Below are 17,702 nucleotides of genomic sequence, written 5' to 3'. Positions count from 1 at the left end.
AATCTCATCCTCGTTTCTATTTTTACTATCATTTCCCTCTATACTCTAACACAAAACTAAAAACTAAAATTAAAATGGTTATCAAACAGACTTAGGAGTATTGCCTTTTTTATATTTTTATTTTGGCACTCACGTCAAATTGTTATCCTCTATCCCCATCAAAAGGTCTACTTCCTTGATTTACACTTGGGCCACTGAAAATGACAATCATGTGGAGATTGCTTAAGGTTCAAGCCTTTCCAAGATGGCGACTTTTCTGGTCCACATGATTTTTATCAGATTGTGGGTTGGATGGCCCAAAATTGATGAGCCCAAAACTGGAAAACAGAAATCCAAAGTCCAGCAAAATGAAAAATTACCAAAACTGCCAGGCTGCCAAAGCCGGCAGCTGAGCCAGCCATCCACGAAATTGAAACCACTGCCCAACAATCTGTTGCTGATTGAAAACCCTCCCTCCTCCCCCAAAACTCAAATCGGATCGAAAATGAGCGACGATTCTAAGACCAGAGGACTCGCGGGCGACCAGCAGAGCCAGCAGTATTACGGCACCTTCCAAGGCGTTGCCAACTACTACCCCACGGTTCCTCCGCCACCGCCTGAGCCGGTCGTCGGTTTCCCTCAGCCGGTTCCTCCTCCCGGTTCGACTGGCCGCCCTCCCTTGCCTCCCCATCACCAGCATCATCATCATCATCATCATCACCATCGTGGATACCAAACGGTCACTGGTAAACTTTCGATAACGCGTTTCTTTTCCATGCTCATGATTTTATATATATATATATATTTAAAATTCTTGAATTTTGTTATTTTTTGATGTGGGTTCATGGGGTTTGAAGGTTATGCTGTTGTTGAGGGAAGACCTGTGCATGAACGCCGCCTTCCTTGCTGTGGTATGGGCATCGGCTGGTTATTGTAAGTTGATTCAATCGAATTCAATCTTTATTTTACGTTTGTTATTTCTTCATTTATTTGTGTGTTTTTGTGTTTTAGGGCATTGAGCTACACCTTAAGAAGAAAACCTTGAGCATGTAGGCTTAGTGCATGTGGGCATGTAAAGAAAACCTTGAGTAACTTTGATCCGCTGCATATACTGATATGCATAAAGTTCGTACACAACATATTAATTATGAAAAGGGTTAGTCAAGAATTAAAAGAGAGAGCTAGGGGGATCAAAAGGAAGCTGAAATATGCTGGTTTTTTGGGGCTGAACATCATGTGTCTTGTACAAGTTATGGTAATCACCGATTCATCATATAGGTACAGGCGTGTAAACATGAAGTAGTCCAACTATAATACCTTTATGAAATTGTTGATTTTGTGTTTTGATAAGACAAGATATTCTTTCCTCTCCCAAACAAGCCTTGAGAATTTCGATTAGCTATATTTTCTGCCAATTATACCATTGCATTCTATTTTTTTGAAGTTTTGCTTATGGATCAGTGGTTTTCCAGTTGTCAGTTATGAGACACCATCAACCTGTACCGCTTTGGCTAAGGCAGCTTGGTGCTTGGCACTGGTGCCTAAGTAGTTTACATAGTTGGATGCAATATGTGCTTACAGCAAGCAGCTTATAATGGGATGATAATTTCTTGAACAAGTTACAAATTTAAAATTTATTGAGTTATGCTAGCTCTGAAATTCATCATAGGATCATAACAAGAGAAAACCTTGTAGATGATCTTTTATTATATTTTCAATCCTCGACTTTAAAACATAATTCCATGAGCATTCTTCTGGCTGGCTGCTGCTGACAGATTACACTTTTAACTTTTTCTGAAGGTTTATAATTGGGTTCTTTCTTGGAGGCATCCCCTGGTATGTTGGAACTTTCATCTTACTTTGCGTGCGGGTGGACTACAGAGAAAAACCTGGATATGTAGCATGCACAATAGCTGTAAGTGCTCCTTCCATGTAATTTTCTATGCTTTTTTGTTTTCTTTTAATAATATCTACATGCTTTTCTTTTGGTTGTTTCAATTTCCACATATGAACATTTTTATCATTTTTATGTTCACGAAATGGTGATCACTTAATGTTCCTTAAAACTTTCAACCAATGATACAGTTGCATTATGCATATCTAGTTCTTGTTAATATTTTATTCACATAGTGGGAACTCTTGGATAAGCTTCATGACTTTTCTGAGTTTGGCATATCATCGAAAGTTGGAATGTTGGATAATGTTTATATTAATTCTATGCTCTGTACTGATAGGCATCATGAATGCTTTTAAATAAACTAGATAAATAGAAACCGTGAAAGACTCTGATTTGATGATACTGATTGAAGCTAAAAAGGTCTTGTCCTATTGGATATCCTGAAAGGATTTAGAGAACTTGACTCATTCACCATTAATTCATGCATCAACTTGTATGTTCTCATAGCAAGACCTGCAATCTTGGATAACTCCGCCTGCAGAATTATGTTTTTGGTTGCTAAGAAGTGAGGTTTCATACATTGGCTTGGCTGTGCTCTCATGGAATTATGGTTTTGCATTTTCAGTCAATTCTTGCTGTGATTGCTGTTACTCTTGGCGCAACAAAGGGAGCTCGCACCTGGTGAGGTTAAATATGGACTTGCGAACAATGAACCTGTGATTGTACCCTGCATTCATTCAAAGGAGCAGTTAGATGGCTATAGCCTATTTTCAATTATCAATGTTGGGTTGTCTTGTTTATACATGTATTTGACACAGTATATTATGTGTATGTATCTATTCATATGGTTTTCTATTCTCCCATAATTTGCAAGAAATGCATTCCTAGTAACAGTATATACATATACTTATAGTAGCTGGAAAGTAAAATTGATACAAAGGGAAGTAATGTCTATATGTAATAATCTGCTGTAATCAGATTCATTAAATCATGCTTTGATAAATCCAAATTGGCCTTATAAAAAATGGGGGGGAAAAATATGGACTTATGGACATAACATATCCTTCAAACCGGCTTCGGAAAGACAATGCGGGTAATTATACCTAGCCGTTCACAGGACATGTACTTCTCTTCTCAGTGTTGAAATATATCCCGAGTTCATATAACTAAAATTTTCTATGTTTATACTTTTTTTTTGTTTTTGTTTTGACAAATCGATATTTTAAATTATTCTTAACTGTTTTTTCAATCAAGAAATTACTGTGAGGAGGTAGATTCCGGATTAAGCACATTTTAACTTGTTTTGTCTGGATATTTGCAACCTGGCCTAAACCAAAACTCACAGAGAAAACGGGCCTTACGCGTACGAAGCCTAAATAACTTTGATCGCGAGTTTTAAGGCCTTCAAGAAAGCCCAAAATCACTTCTTTCATAAACTAGGGTTTCCGCCTCATATATAAACGAAGCAAAAACCCTTTTCTGCGCTTCTCATATTAGAGCGCGAGAGAAAGAGAGACAGAGAGAGAGGCCTCGGAGATCGTAGTCGTCTTCTCTAATTCTCAGACATGGGTACTTTCAAGGTAAGCCTGCATACGTAATTCTCAGATCTCTCCCCTCTTTTTCAGAAATGAAGGTTTTGGGGAGGAGGTTAGGGTTTTGAGCTGCAATTAACGGTGTCGTTTTTGTGTTGCAGTTCCACCAGTACCAGGTTGTTGGAAGGAAGCTCCCTACGGCATCTGATGAACACCCCAAGATTTACCGAATGAAGCTCTGGGCCACCAATGAGGTTCGCGCCAAGTCCAAGTTCTGGTATAAGCTTTACCCTGAACTCAGCTTTTGTGATCCCAAATGTTCATCATTGGATTTTGGGTTAAACTTAATTTTGTTGGTTGATTTTTTTGGATTAGGTATTTCCTGAGGAAGCTGAAGAAGGTCAAGAAGAGCAATGGCCAAGTGCTTGCCATTAATGAGGTTTGTTCTCTTTGCCGTTTATGCTTTATTTAATGTAATTAATAAATTTTGTGCTCATTTTGATTATTTGTCAGTCTCTTCTATAGCAAATGTTGTTTTGCGGTGGTGAAATGTGGGCTCACTATATATGTTATATACTTGCTCGCTGTGTTGTTATAATGTCTGTGTTTAACTTCTTTCTTTTGTTTTTGTAAATCCAATTTCATGTATTATATGCCTGGGCATTATTATTCAAGGAGCTTGAGAGTTTATTTCGCTATTTTTTGTCGTTGTTAATGCTGTTTGCTCATTTAGGTATCGTCCGGCCTGCGTCTACATTATGTTTAGTGCAGCAGTTGTACATGTATTTAGGATTACAGACGTTTTGATTGTTATTTGGTGTATTACCTTTTCAATTCATTTGTTATTTTGTATGGTCTAGCATTTGAATGTGGGAAGGGCCACCCCTGGCTCTTTGCAAGGCAAGTTTGCCTGCCCATTGGTTTATTTGTTCAATTCAATTATCCAGTGTGTTCCATTTTTGACATGATGTTTCATATGCTAGAATTTGGATGATTGTTGTTTTTTGGGTTTTTGGTGGTAAACAATTTGTTTGAAATTGCTTGCAGATATTTGAGAAGAACCCAACTACTATCAAGAACTATGGTATTTGGTTGCGGTATCAAAGCAGGACAGGTTATCACAACATGTACAAGGAGTACCGTGACACAACCCTCAACGGAGCTGTGGAGCAGATGTACATTGAGATGGCTTCTCGCCACAGGGTCAGGTTTCCTTGTATCCAGATCATCAAGACTGCTACTATCCCGGCTAAACTTTGCAAGAGGGAAAGCACCAAGCAATTCCATAACTCCAAGATCAAGTTCCCATTGGTGTTCAGGAAAGTGAGGCCACCATCCAGGAAGTTGAAGACAACATACAAGGCATCGAGGCCCAACTTGTTTGTGTAACTTGGTCATTCGATCAACAAGCTTAAAGGAGGGGTTAGAGTTGGATCTGTTTCTGAATCTTGCTGTTTTTTGGATATTTATTTTATTCGACTATCTTAGAACAACAAACAGTTGGAGTACCTATTGGGGTTCTGACGATCCCTTTTTTGTTTTACTTCAAAAATCGCTATCAATTATGGTTGTTGCTCTTTTTCTGCACTCAACGTTGAATGGTACCCTCAATTTTATGTTTCTTTTTCTCAAGTATTGTTTGGTGCTGAATGCTTATACATCAATTTAGGTCTGATTTTAATGTTCAATGGGTTACTTTGTTGAAGTTTGTAGAAAGTAGTTTTGTTCGTTGGATTAGGAATTTAAGTAGGGAGCAATCCACTGAAAGCTGAATTCATTATACCTCGTTACAATTTACTCGTCTTTGAATGAGATTTGTGGCATCTTGAAGGCATAAGCGACGCATATGTTTCATAGGTTTAACCATAATGAAATCGATTAAGTCGATAACCAGATTGTTTAAAAGTTGATTATGACTGCTGACCAAACATTGACCATCCTTATTGTTCTCTTTATAAAGGACCCAAAAGCAATAGCAATGGTATGATTATGAACTCACTTGTTTATCCTCCACGGAATTATTAACCAAAAATCCATCTTTCCGAGAAGTTATCATTTTCATTGGCATGAAAATGAGATTTTATATCTGAAACTTAGCGAATGATTTTTGTCACCATCACCTTTTCGTCTGCCACTGGTTTTTTTCTTTGTCCAAAGCCAAACCCATGGATGTGTATAGAAATTTAAAAGAAACACATTTAAACGCCAAACCCAAATGTCAGAAAGGAACAAGCGAGGCAAAATCAGACAATACGTGTGAAGCTAAACAGCTACAACTGAGTTAGCTACGTTGCCACATAAAACAGCTGCATCTCTTTTCCATATCATGCATCCATGAACTACTTCAAGCTCTCCACCGATTGAAAGTTTGGCCCTTTTCTTTGTGTTTTTGTAATTTGTAAATAAAACCAGAAAGTCCCGCGATGTCAACCCTACTTTCACTTTGATGAAAGTTTTTGAAACTTTTATCCACCTAACCTTCAAATCATACCCTCCAAGACCACCTTTTGTTTTTGTTTTTGTTTTTCCTCTCTCTCTCTCTCTCTCTCTCTCTCTCTCTCTCTCTCTCTCACACTAACAACCATCCATGTAAGTGCCCCATGCCACCAATCTTATGTCTATTACAGCATCAATGGTAAATCTCTTTTTTTGCAGTCACTAATTAATCATACCACATTGTCTCCTACAAAGCAAATCCTTGAAAAGCTACACATATATGTAACCTTTTCCCTCTCCAAATTATCCCAAAAGCCATCCAAAAGCCACAAAAGAATGATGAGAAACTGAAAGCTAGCAGTGTAGAGAGAGTAAATTGAAGTAAGGCTTTGGTTCTCTTCTTCTCTTGGCCTTGTTTCACCCTCACAAACACAAGAATGCAAACTTCTCTCAAGCTAGCATCTTTGGCTATTTCTACATTTTATGTTCTTCTTCTACCCTTAGTTGGCTGTTCATATCATGAAGAGGGCAACCAACCCAACGATAAGAGCACAGAAGAACACTCTCACAAGGTAAATTAGTTTTGTTTCACTTCAGCCTTTTTTGGATGAATATTTTCTTGTTCTTTTGGTCACCTTCTTCTTAATTTCTTCTTCTGCTACTTGGGTTGTCCTTTTGCAGTTGAGTCCTCAGATGACATCCAATGTCACAGTTCATGGGCTCCTCTCATGGTTTTCAATGGGGTTCTTAATGCCTGTTGGAATTCTTATCATCAGAATGTCTGTTAGAGAAGAACGTGGGACGACAAGGGCCAGAGTTCTCTTCTATCTCCATGTTATTTTACAGGCAAGCTCTTCTTTATTTCTTTCTTTATTCTAAGACCGGTTTCGGATATTATCTAAGAACACTAATTTTCCATTACCACTGAATTAATACCATAATTCTGAGTTACATGATCAATACTCTTTCAAGTTTAATCTTTGTTCTCAATCATCATCATAGCCCACTTTAACTTTAATGATGCTGTCCACTGTCTGTTTTCTTTATTAACTTATATCTTAACCCTTTTAATTATATTTTAAAGTTGAAAAACAAATGCAACCATATTTGCCAGTAATCATGTATGATTACTTGAACATGAAGAATAGTAAGTGTTTCTCTTTGTACTTAAAACTCATGAATTGATCTCCCACAACTCAACACTAATCAGTTTTTTTATGTACTTCCCCCTTGATTAAGTTTGCAAGTTAAACTTGCCATCATTTCTATTTTATATAACAGTTTGTCTATGCTACACCATACATACCCCCATAATTACAATACTGTCACAATAATTTAGGCATGTTAATCCATCAGTTATTGTATATGATGATGGCTTCTGATTTCTCATCTATAAACAGATGCTCTCAGTGCTTCTTGCCACAGCTGGAGCTGTCATGTCCCTCAGAAACTTTGAGAACTCATTCAACAACAACCACCAAAGATTAGGTCTAGCACTTTATGGTGCCATCTGGGTGCAAGCCTTGACAGGATTTTTCAGGCCTCACAGGTACAAATAGTTCATCAACTAGCTAGCAATATACAATTGGAGGGTTGACTAAAACAGAGTTTAATTTTATTTTTATATGTAGGGGAAAGAAAGAGAGAAGTTTTTGGTACATGGTGCATTGGATGCTTGGAACCCTAATATCATTGGTTGGGATCATCAACATATACACTGGTTTAAATGCCTACCATAAGAGAACACAGAGAAGCTCAGGGCTTTGGACTCTCCTTTTCACAGCTGAAGTGTCTTTCATTGCTGTCTATTATCTAATCCAAGACAAAAGAGAGTACATACAAAAGCAAGGAGTGATTTTAGGCAATCTTGAACCAATCACTCAAGATCAAGAAAATGTTCAAAGGCAAAACCAAAAGGAGCTGCTGCCACAGCAGCCATGTGGCAAACACAATGCACTCAAGAACTTGTTTGACTAACTTGGGTTTCTTTTTTCCTTTAAAAAAAAAAAAAAAAAAAACCCTTTGGTCTGTCTGTCTGTCCATCTTTCTTTTTCCCTTTGTTTGTGAGTGCTCATTTTGTTTTATCTATTTTTTAATTTTTTTATGCATGCCCTCTATGCGACTGGGTGGTTTTTTTTATACAGAAGAAGATACAGTGATGGAGTGCATGCATAAAAAGTGGATGATGGACAGGGCACTCCTTATTAAACTTTTATTTTCATGGTGTGGACATTTGGACCATTAATATTAGATGGGACAATGGAGAAGTTATGCAGATAATATAAGAGTTGTTATTTCCCCACTTCAATTTTATCCACTTACACTTTATTTTATAACTAAAAAAAAAAAGCGTAAGTGAATAAAATTGGAGTGGAAAAATCATTACCCTAATATAAATCTATAGTGCTTATACAAGAATATCAAATATATATAGTTTGTAAACATATTACAGTACGAAGGTAAATTATCAGGATTGTTTCAACCGTGGTATTGGACTTTAATTTAATCCTAATTATAGTAATCTTCAAATAATTTTTCAATGTGACGGTAATAACGATGAAATTATTGATGCAAGCGATATTAAGAGAAGAGAGTTTTCAATGTGAAGGTAACAAGGATCAAATTATTGGCAAGAACACAAAGAAGCCAAAATGGACAAAATTGCCCTTATTTATTAAAGGATTTTCTAAAGAATCCTTTACATTTGCATGTCTTGGTTCGAAAGTTGAGAGGTTTTTCTGTATTTTTTGAAATTTTTTTAGCTTTTCTGTCTTTTTTGACTTTTTTTTGACTTTTTTCAAAAGCAAAAATGTTTTTTTGACTAAAACCTCAATTTACTTTAAATTATTAACTAAGGGCGTTTTGGTAAATTAATGGCCAGTTATCTTATAATGCATAATGCATATGGCCAATCAACCCAACCAGATACCTCTTTCTTCCTGCGCTCTTCTTGAACCAGGGTAGAACTTCTGCAGACTGTAGGGTCAATGGCTGATCACCATCATGATCATGACCACCACAATCAAGGCCATGAACATCACCACCATCATGATCATGAACATGATCATAGCCATGGGACTTCAGGAACAAATTCATGGGTAGCCCCAGATGGGAAGGTGTACCATAGCCATGATGGGCTGGCGCCACACTCGCATGAACCCATATACTCCCCTGGCTACTTCAGCAGAAGAGCTCAACCTCTTCTCACCAGGAATTTCAGTGAAAGGGCTTTTACTATTGGCATTGGTGGACCAGTCGGTACTGGGTAAGTGGGTATCTATCTCCTCTGTCTCCCTTTAATTAATTTATATTCTATTTTTGCATTATTGAAAATAATATCACAATCATAAATTTGTATCATTAGCTTAAAAAGAGTAAGAAATGAATGATTTAAATGTTGACACTTTACTTTTATCATAATTCAGCTTATGGGTTATTAGGTATCTACTATTTAGTGGGTAGCTCAGATTTTCTCTTTGTTGATTGAGTAGTGTGCCTGTTACAATCTCCTCACATTTTTTTTTTACTAATCTGTTCTGTGCATATCTTTTCTCAATTTCACCAAAAGGGTTTCTATTATTTTCCCAAGATTTTCCCTGGAAATTGTTCAGTTGTTTGGATAGTGTACAAGTAATATAAACATCCTTATTGTACAGCATAAGCTATTGATATCTTAGTTTGATTCATTTTGAATGGCTTTGAGTTTTTCCTGATTCAAACTTCGTGCCTGGATTACTTTTCTTAGTCGTGAAGATCACATTGCTAGCATGAATTAAACTATTTAGTGAGAGTTGATGAAATGCTGCTTCATCCCATACAGGAAAACCGCTTTGATGCTGGCTCTGTGTAAGCTTTTGCGTGACAAGTACAGTCTTGCTGCTGTGAGTTACTTTTATTATTTACCATTTTATAGAATTTCAAAGGTTTAATTGGCTATATCTTTATGGTGTCCTAAATACTTCAAAAACTTTTGTAACATCATATTATAGCCTTGCAGAGTATTTTCTAATGTATGCAAAGACCTTAAAGCCTGTGTTTCAAGTTGATTGAGGCAAGGCTAAAGATAAGCTTGATGTGGGATGTAAAACCTTGCATGACGAAAGATAATATGTGTAACAATTGCAGGTGACAAATGATATATTCACAAAAGAGGATGGTGAGTTCTTGGTGAAACACGGGGCACTTCCTGAAGAAAGAATACGTGCTGTTGAAACTGGGGGATGCCCCCACGCTGCAATTCGTGAAGACATCAGCATTAATCTAGGCCCCCTCGAGGAGCTTTCTAACTTGTACAAGACAGACATACTGCTTTGTGAATCAGGCGGAGGTATTTTTCAGAAGCAATTAGATGACTGGTCATAGCTTATGTTCAGCTGATCTGAGTTGATGATTTAAGTTGAATTATTACAAATGACTAATGGAGATGAGGGTAGCAATGGAACTGCATTAATAAACTTGAAAAAAAAGGCTTTATGGAGTTATCCGGAATTAGGTATGAAAGAAAATGCCGTTTGATGAATGCAAAGCTTTCAAAAGATTAAGTTGGGGGCAGAAATGCTTATTGTACAGTTGCATGAATTGGAACGTTTTGTCTGTCAACAATCAGGCATTGGCTGAATCGAGCTTTCTTATACATGTTCTTATTATTCTTTAGAAATACTATCCAATTGAGTTTGTGCTGGTGCAGATAATTTAGCTGCGAACTTCAGTCGGGAACTGGCTGACTATATCATTTACATAATAGATGTATCTGGTGGTGATAAAATTCCACGAAAAGGTGGTCCTGGAATCACCCAAGCTGACCTCCTAGTATGTGTTTTCTGATATTCATTGCTACAGCTGTTGTGGATACCATATCTGTTATGTGTACCAATTTCAGGGATTTGTATGTGAATGACGCCTTAACATTTGATTGTAGGTGATCAACAAGACGGACCTTGCACCAGCAGTTGGAGCTGATTTGGCTGTAATGGAACGTGATGCACTTCGAATGCGAGACGGAGGGCCATTTGTCTTTGCTCAGGTTGGTTGGTTATACCATTAATTCAATCACTAGCATTTTTACATTGTGAACATGATTTTGGTTGAAACATTGTGAACATGATGGGAACTTTATATTTGTACTTTGATATTTGGAGTAGTACTATTACAGTAAATTATTGTGTTAACATAAAATTTGCTCAACGTGAATTGTGATACAAGCTGTATTTGCTCATTTCTTGTCACAAATGAGACACTGTGACCCTGTCCCTACTCCCCAATCCCATCATGTTAGGAATGTTGAGTTTCAAACTGTACCAGAAAGGCAATTCTTCATGATTTGTCTTTGCAGGTCTGTTCTTGAAATTCTCACGTTCATGAGTTATATGCTAGTGAACCGTACCCTGTGCAGGTGAAGCATGGTCATGGAGTAGAGGAAATCGTGAACCACATATTACAGGCTTGGGAACTAGCAACAGGAAAGAAGCGCCACTGATCCATTTGTGCTGAATTTGGTTTCAGTATCTTGTTTCAAATCTTTGTCTCTCTACATTTAGGAATAAATGTGACTTCAATTCAGTGTCGTGTCTTTTTTCCTCAACGTATGTAGATGTTTGACACTAGATTCCACTGTTTAGTGTCTCACTGTTGGAACTTTGTGGCATTCACGCTTCAGTCCAGTTATAAATGGAACAAGAAATGCTCCCTTGCTACCATGTGTATCGGTTGTATGCCTTAAAACCTTTACTTTATTGAGCAAAATAAATTTCACCATTGACTTGAAGCTATACTATATGACTATATGCCTGCCTGACAGGAGCTCATATTATCGTATACATGTGACAGTACACTCTCAACTAACAATGATGTAGTTTTAGCCAAGGAAAACTGAGAAGCTGTGTCTATGCACTAGCAGCTGAAAATGCCATGACTAAACTAGGTATCAACTGTCTCTTTTAGTCACACGTTTGTGCTGATATACACATGTTATTTATTTGTTCCTCTTTGGAGTTGTTTGCAAGAAATGCCTACTTCTTTTTCTTTGATTGTTGCTAAGAGTGGCCTATCATGGAAATATACTTAATTCTCACAAAGTCTAGTGGGAGCAATACAGGTTGTTTTCATTAAAAAACTTAACCAAACCTTCATTGAAACTTAAATTGTTCCAGCACCAAAAAGATTGTTATAAAACTTAAAAATTCTAATGTGTGTTCTTTAATTTACTTGGAAGCAAGAAAAACAAAATGCATGGCAGCTTGCTCATCCCTCTGGGATGGCAGAGGAATGCCTTATGCGTTGAATGAATGAGAGAAACACATTCTAAATTATCTGCAGCAGTCACATATCACTCAAAAAAAAGTAATCACACCCATATTTATTATTTACGTACTATAGTTGCTTACAGAAAACATAACCACATTCATAACACACTTAAGTTTATGAGGGAAAACACAACAGCTAAGAGTATCTTTCAAATTTCCAAACAAACACCTGATGCTTACTTTCTCAAGTCGAATGGCACGTCAGTGATAACATATGTAAAGAAGTTTAGATACTTCTTTTATCCCTCTTGATCTGGATGAGATTGTCAAAGACACACCATGGAAAGCTGAGGAAATGCTCCCTTGCCATTCCCTCATTGTAGCAACCGAAGTAATGAGGATGATATGTAACATGGTACCAAGCTGATGCTTTTGCTGCATATGCATCATTGCTGTTGCCGCTGACATTCGACTGAATATTACTTCCCTGCTTCTCATGAAACCAGCCCCTAGCTTCTGTCTTCAATGACCTTACAGCGTGACCAATATTTTCTTTAAAGTCCTTTCTTCTATCGAAGTTTTTGGATGTTTGAGTGATATTCCCACTTAGTATTTCCGCTTCACTTTTGATGCCGTAATATTCCATCAGGTTTCTCAGCTTGTAGTCATACTCCCTTTTGTAATTGATGGCCTCATTGATGTAGACCTCAAACCCATCTACCTTCATGTCAGGGTCATAACACTTCCAAGCCACTTCCATGGTGAAGGATTTAGCAGAGTTTGAATATAAATGATATACAAGCTCAACATGATCGTTCACCTGTTGGAAAAGCTTCCCGATCACACCTTTCGACTTATAGGTGGGTCTGTCAAGCTTTTCCATGAATTCTGGGTACTCTATGGCTCGTAGATGATATGGCAATTTGACTAGCACGCCAGTTTTTGGAGAGTCTACAGCGCGGGAGTTGAGCTTGGCGAGCTCTTTACATGGACCACTCATAGCCTTGTCTTGCTCTCTGTCTGCAAAGACAGTATGAGCACTTGAAATGATCCCCAAGTTGTCGTGGACTATGTAGTTTACAAAAGATTCCTCAATTTCCTGTAACAAACACAATAGCACATCAAGTCTTGAACTGAACTCATACGACAGAGGCAACAATGAACAAAAGGAAATACATACCTCCATTGTAACATCATGATCCAAATTCGTAGTTGGTTCCGGTGTATAATTCATGGGTTCAACTGGGCAAGGAGGAATTAGATCAGGGTCCCAACTGACCCAGTAAAAATCACCATCTAAATCACCTCCTGAGCATTCATGAGGATGTGGTCTGATTTGATAAAGAAGCAAATATAGTCAGTAAATAGTTCAAGCAAAGAAACACTATCTGAAACATATTTCTAATTTCGTCAAATGCAAACTTACCTCTCTCCTTTTTGCGGGAAAACAACACAATCCACCATGTGGTGCAATGCCGGCACATTAATAGCCCTAAGAACACGCACGTCACCCGGGTGTAAACATGGGTTTTTAGCAACCACTACTTTTCCCTCAACGGTAAAACTGTTGTCACTTGAACTGCTGCCACTGAAGATATGGGAGGCAGTATCATGGAGTTGCTGGCTGCCATGGGGAGAACATTGCACAAATACCTGACCGTATTCCAATGTTCCAGTTTCATCAAGACATCCCATCATAGATCTTCCATCGGGGACAAATATCCTAGTCTTTCTCCGCAGTTCCACAAGCTTTGATACACAGTATGCTTGTAGCATCATTGCCAGAAATGGTTCTGCATCTGGTGTGTAACCACACAAAACCATTTCCTTTACAATGTTGGTGGCCTCTCCTTGAAACATCAATTCCAGTGCTTCCAGTGCCCTTAATGGATCAGCTAAAACACCATCCAATTGATTCAAAACCTGTTTTTGCTTTTCCATAAAAACGTCATCTGGAACTCCGAGGGTGGACAGAAGGGTAATCACTTCCCGATTAAGGAAGTAAGGCTGGTACTTGCTCCACTTCAGAACATCTAGTGTTGTGTTGTTGGATTGGTACTTGCACATGCTCTTTCTCAATGACAAGTTCTTTGACAATGTTGGATCAACTGCCAAAACACCTTTATAGCCACCATATCGAATTTGGAAGGCGGATGGAGTACAACTTAAATTGAACTTTCTTGCCACCCTTGCAGCAAATTCAGCAGATATTTTCCCAATTCCATCAGAAAAACAATACTCAACTCCATCCCTTTCAATTTCTACATCGGGAATGAATTCAACTTCATCCTCACCAACACTAAAAGCCTCCTTGGAAGAGCTGAAAGACTGACCAAGCCTGGCAGCATGTTTTGCCACATTTCTAATATCCTTAAAATCACCCATCCAGTTTCTGATGTCTTGTGCTGTGAGCTCACTTCTTGAAGCAAACATCCACACAGAATGACCTCGTAATTGACTTGATGAAAAGGCAAGAAACTCAAATTTCTTCTCACCAATAACTATGCCATTTCGTAGAGTAGAAAGTATCCTTTCATAGACTCTAGTTCGTCTTTCCTGTTCTGCAGCACGCAGACATAAATCTGCTGAGCGCATCGTCCCCAAGTCCTCATCAACGAAAGAAACTCGAAGAAAGTTATCAACATCTTTAGGATACTTTCGGAAAAGGCGATTCGAATGATTTACCTCTGGACCGCAGAAATATACTTTAGATGGTGTTATTTGTACCCTGTGTACATACACCAGCCCATCATCCAAAGAAATAGCAGGCGTTTTGGGAATTCGCTTGCATGTCTGGTACTTTCTGTACTGCTCTCTGAGCCAACTCACAGGTTCATAGCAGCACTCTTTTAAGTGAAATAGTTTGTCCAGGGCACATTCTATATCTTCAATTCTTATTCTAGTAGGATCAACGAGCTCATAAAAATTGGCATCAAGGGCTTGTCCAGGAACACATCCATGCTGAACCAAGGAATTTATCTTGAACAGGACTTTATATGGCAACTTAATGCCTAGGGGTGGACGCGCAATAGGAACAAGATCTGAGTCACAGGAGAAAATGTTACCTCTCTCCAAAACGAACTGTCCTTCATCTGCTTTATAATGAACAAAACTGCTGCCTAGATTTGGAAGAATCCACCTTAGTGGAAGCTCCAAACATACAGCAGAAGATTGCCCAATTCTGCATGATGGAGTGAAATCAACTTCTCGAACCCAGTAAGTAGCAGAAGCTTCCTCGATATTGTTCGTATCAGGTACATCTTTCTTGTAAATCCGAGGGGCACCACATAACTAGCAAGAGAAAGAAGGAAGGAAGAGAAAAATGTCAACTATTTTCACCCCAGAGTACCACACATAATATAGTGATTATGCTATGTTTAAGGAAGATAAAAGCCTGTTTCAACAGCATTCAAAGTAAGTATAGAGAGGATGCATGGCAGATAATATATACTAGAAGAGGGGAACCAAACCTGGATGAGAAGGAACTTTGCAAGTTGACCATGTGGACGATGTAGCTCAATCTGGCTAACAATGTCGTTGGAGATTTCTAGCTTGTATTCAATAGAATCATAAGAGAAAAAGAAGTAGAAATGTTTAAGTATCATCCCAAATTTCACCGAAACATCGGATAGTGTCCAAAGCACTGAAAACTGTTCGTTGGAAATCTGGCATCCAAAGTGCAGCTTTACAAGTTCCATGCTAGGTTGAAAGGTTACTGATTTGGAGAACATGTCACGCTTCAATATTTTAGCTTTCAGAAAAGAATTCCCGTACCGCACACTTTTTTCAAGATGATATCCGGCTACTGTCAGTATCATGTCAGCAAACTCTGCATGTGTGAATTGAACTATGGCAGAAGCTCTTGCTTTTCCATCTTTGTGGAAGACCTTCACATCATAAACAGTTCCTTTTCCAGTATATTTCTCTATAAACTCTGTCACTGCTTCTGGAGACTGAACAGAGCAAAATCCATACAACTCAACTGTCTTAACCATGGTGACTAATTGATCGCAACTTCTGTTTCAGAAAATAATAATTGATATTAATATATCTGTGAAGAACTAAGTGAAAGTAACATCTAAAAAAGAAAAAAAAAACAATGCAAATGAGAAAAATGAGTCTCACCCTGAATTTGAAATGTAAGCTCAAAATACCACTGCTAGCTAGCTTGCCAATGTAAGATGCAAATTCATTAAGCTCATGAAGCCACTCTATATAGGAGAAAGAAGAGCACAGAGGTGAGAGATTGGTGCACATGATCTCAATCTTTCAGTCCTTCTCACACAAGTAAATAACTTGTCATTGCAGTTTTAGCAAGGGAAAAAAACTTGTCATTGCAGTTCTAGCCAAGAAAAAAAAACTTGTCATTGCAGTTCTAGCAAGGAAAAAAAAAAAAAAAAAAACTTGTCATGGCAGTTATTCCATATAGGCTTTTCTCTGTCACTTTTTGTGTCTGGCGCATATGTAGAGTAACGACTGTCATGATTCCCTGCTTCGCAGCAATAGCATTATAACTGTTTTTCCTAATGTGAAGATTACATGGCAAGCCTCCTTTTTTTTTTTTTTTCGAGAAAAAAAGGAGATGTGGAAGAAGGGTAGCGATTTTCACACTCATTGTATCCATTTGCACTCCTTCCGCTTACTTTTGTACTTTGGTAATTGAGTAAACAAAAGAAAAATCAAAGTATAAAAACAAGGGAAGGAATGCAAACCGACATAATAAGAGTGAAAATCGCTACCGGATTACTGACAATATTTTTCACAACTTAGTAAGATAGGTAGATGTTGAACTTGAAATACATAGTAATAAATGTGTACATGACATCATCTGTTTTTAGAACGCTTCCAACTTTGTTGTTCAGAGTTCTTAACTCAAATTGGTGTTACACCGTTTTACTCTCAATTTGGCTGGGGGTGGTGAATCAAGGAGCTAGTTAAGTTGAAATTGGACATTCTGGCCAACAGCCTTTGGAAGTTTTGGACCAATTAAAAGGCCTTATCCTTAGGAGAAGTGTTGGCCAAGAAGCTTCTAGAAGTTCACATGGGAAATACTGGGCAGTGGCCCAGTGGGGCAGCTATACTTCCCATGGTGGGGAATTCTAGCCCTTGGTGAGGAAGATTTAGACCAGAGAGCATACTTGACTGGGTGAGGAGGAATCAGAATGATTTCCTTTCTAAAAGCAGTACTAGGTTAGAATATTATTTGGAAATATGGAACTTGGTCACCAAGGTACCATCCTATATCCTTGAAATTGCGTTGGCAATCTGTTATTGTGACTGTGACTGCAAAGGCTGTGAGCACAAAATTTGCCAAGAACCTCCTGGAAGTTTTGGACCAATCATAACCTTGATTTCTGAGCAAGGTTTGGTTTGGACCATAGAGCATGCATACTGGACTGAGTGAGTATGTCGACTACCTCACATTTTTCTCCTCAAAATTCAATTTGGTCCACGTTGTTTGTCCAATGAATAAATGTTAATTCTAGCTGATGTGAGGCAATATGTTCGTCCTTTTACACTTAAGTTTGATCTATTTTTCTCTTAATTAGCGTAGTTTAGACTATCTCTTGCATTAACCAAGAAAAGAATAAAAATCAATTCCATTAGTTCTATCTA

General features: G+C 38.0%; 4 protein-coding genes across 5 annotated transcripts; 3 read left to right on the top strand and 1 right to left on the bottom strand.

Annotated features, from left to right (window-relative positions):
• The first annotated feature begins 374 nt into the window (after nt 1-374).
• LOC117624067 (60S ribosomal protein L18a-2) lies at nt 375-5,040 on the top strand. 2 transcript variants are annotated; one of them, XM_034355192.1, is made up of 6 exons: nt 375-725; nt 837-912; nt 1,780-1,894; nt 3,570-3,685; nt 3,784-3,847; nt 4,456-5,040. In XM_034355192.1, exons 1-6 carry the CDS (start codon nt 485-487, stop codon nt 4,795-4,797), a joined length of 954 nt encoding a protein of 317 aa, XP_034211083.1. In that variant the 5' UTR covers nt 375-484; the 3' UTR covers nt 4,798-5,040. The 2 variants fall into 2 exon arrangements, with proteins under 2 accessions (XP_034211083.1, XP_034211082.1); XM_034355191.1 differs by lacking the exons at nt 375-725; nt 837-912; nt 1,780-1,894 and adding an exon at nt 3,274-3,456.
• A 952-nt stretch (nt 5,041-5,992) lies between these two features.
• Nucleotides 5,993-7,846, top strand: LOC117626795 (cytochrome b561 domain-containing protein At4g18260). Its single transcript, XM_034358636.1, has 4 exons — nt 5,993-6,416; nt 6,526-6,690; nt 7,245-7,393; nt 7,476-7,846. Exons 1-4 carry the CDS (start codon nt 6,282-6,284, stop codon nt 7,819-7,821), a joined length of 795 nt encoding a protein of 264 aa, XP_034214527.1. The 5' UTR covers nt 5,993-6,281; the 3' UTR covers nt 7,822-7,846.
• A 921-nt stretch (nt 7,847-8,767) lies between these two features.
• Nucleotides 8,768-11,612, top strand: LOC117626794 (urease accessory protein G). Its single transcript, XM_034358635.1, has 6 exons — nt 8,768-9,109; nt 9,665-9,725; nt 9,970-10,171; nt 10,532-10,653; nt 10,763-10,867; nt 11,237-11,612. The coding sequence occupies exons 1-6, from the start codon at nt 8,832-8,834 to the stop codon at nt 11,318-11,320; spliced, it is 852 nt and encodes a 283-aa protein (XP_034214526.1). The 5' UTR covers nt 8,768-8,831; the 3' UTR covers nt 11,321-11,612.
• A 588-nt stretch (nt 11,613-12,200) lies between these two features.
• LOC117626791 (probable RNA-dependent RNA polymerase 1) lies at nt 12,201-16,081 on the bottom strand. Its single transcript, XM_034358633.1, has 4 exons — nt 15,557-16,081; nt 13,513-15,377; nt 13,267-13,417; nt 12,201-13,185 (listed from the first exon to the last, which is right to left on the bottom strand). The coding sequence occupies exons 1-4, from the start codon at nt 16,079-16,081 to the stop codon at nt 12,373-12,375; spliced, it is 3,354 nt and encodes a 1,117-aa protein (XP_034214524.1). The 3' UTR covers nt 12,201-12,372.
• Nucleotides 16,082-17,702: the final 1,621 nt, after the last annotated feature.

Source organism: Prunus dulcis, chromosome 4 (assembly GCF_902201215.1).
Source record: "Prunus dulcis chromosome 4, ALMONDv2, whole genome shotgun sequence".
Taxonomy (NCBI): domain Eukaryota; kingdom Viridiplantae; phylum Streptophyta; class Magnoliopsida; order Rosales; family Rosaceae; genus Prunus; species Prunus dulcis.
This window is presented reverse-complemented; position numbering and strand designations above follow the sequence as displayed.

Excerpts from the sequence above, each read along its gene's own strand:
- LOC117626791 (XM_034358633.1), bottom strand. The coding sequence starts at position 16,081 with ATGGTTAAGACAGTTGAGTTGTATGGATTTTGCTCTGTTCAGTCTCCA. Across the intron at positions 15,378-15,556 it reads CAAAGTTCCTTCTCATCCAG|TTATGTGGTGCCCCTCGGAT; the intron begins GTTTGGTTCCCC and ends TTCTCTTGCTAG. Across the intron at positions 13,186-13,266 it reads ATCATGATGTTACAATGGAG|GAAATTGAGGAATCTTTTGT; the intron begins GTATGTATTTCC and ends TGTTTGTTACAG.
- LOC117624067 (XM_034355192.1), top strand. The coding sequence starts at position 485 with ATGAGCGACGATTCTAAGACCAGAGGACTCGCGGGCGACCAGCAGAGC. Across the intron at positions 726-836 it reads TGGATACCAAACGGTCACTG|GTTATGCTGTTGTTGAGGGA; the intron begins GTAAACTTTCGA and ends TGGGGTTTGAAG. Across the intron at positions 913-1,779 it reads ATGGGCATCGGCTGGTTATT|GTTTATAATTGGGTTCTTTC; the intron begins GTAAGTTGATTC and ends CTTTTTCTGAAG.
- LOC117626794 (XM_034358635.1), top strand. The coding sequence starts at position 8,832 with ATGGCTGATCACCATCATGATCATGACCACCACAATCAAGGCCATGAA. Across the intron at positions 9,110-9,664 it reads GGTGGACCAGTCGGTACTGG|GAAAACCGCTTTGATGCTGG; the intron begins GTAAGTGGGTAT and ends CATCCCATACAG. Across the intron at positions 10,654-10,762 it reads TCACCCAAGCTGACCTCCTA|GTGATCAACAAGACGGACCT; the intron begins GTATGTGTTTTC and ends ATTTGATTGTAG.
- LOC117626795 (XM_034358636.1), top strand. The coding sequence starts at position 6,282 with ATGCAAACTTCTCTCAAGCTAGCATCTTTGGCTATTTCTACATTTTAT. Across the intron at positions 6,417-6,525 it reads CAGAAGAACACTCTCACAAG|TTGAGTCCTCAGATGACATC; the intron begins GTAAATTAGTTT and ends GTCCTTTTGCAG. Across the intron at positions 7,394-7,475 it reads GGATTTTTCAGGCCTCACAG|GGGAAAGAAAGAGAGAAGTT; the intron begins GTACAAATAGTT and ends TTTTATATGTAG.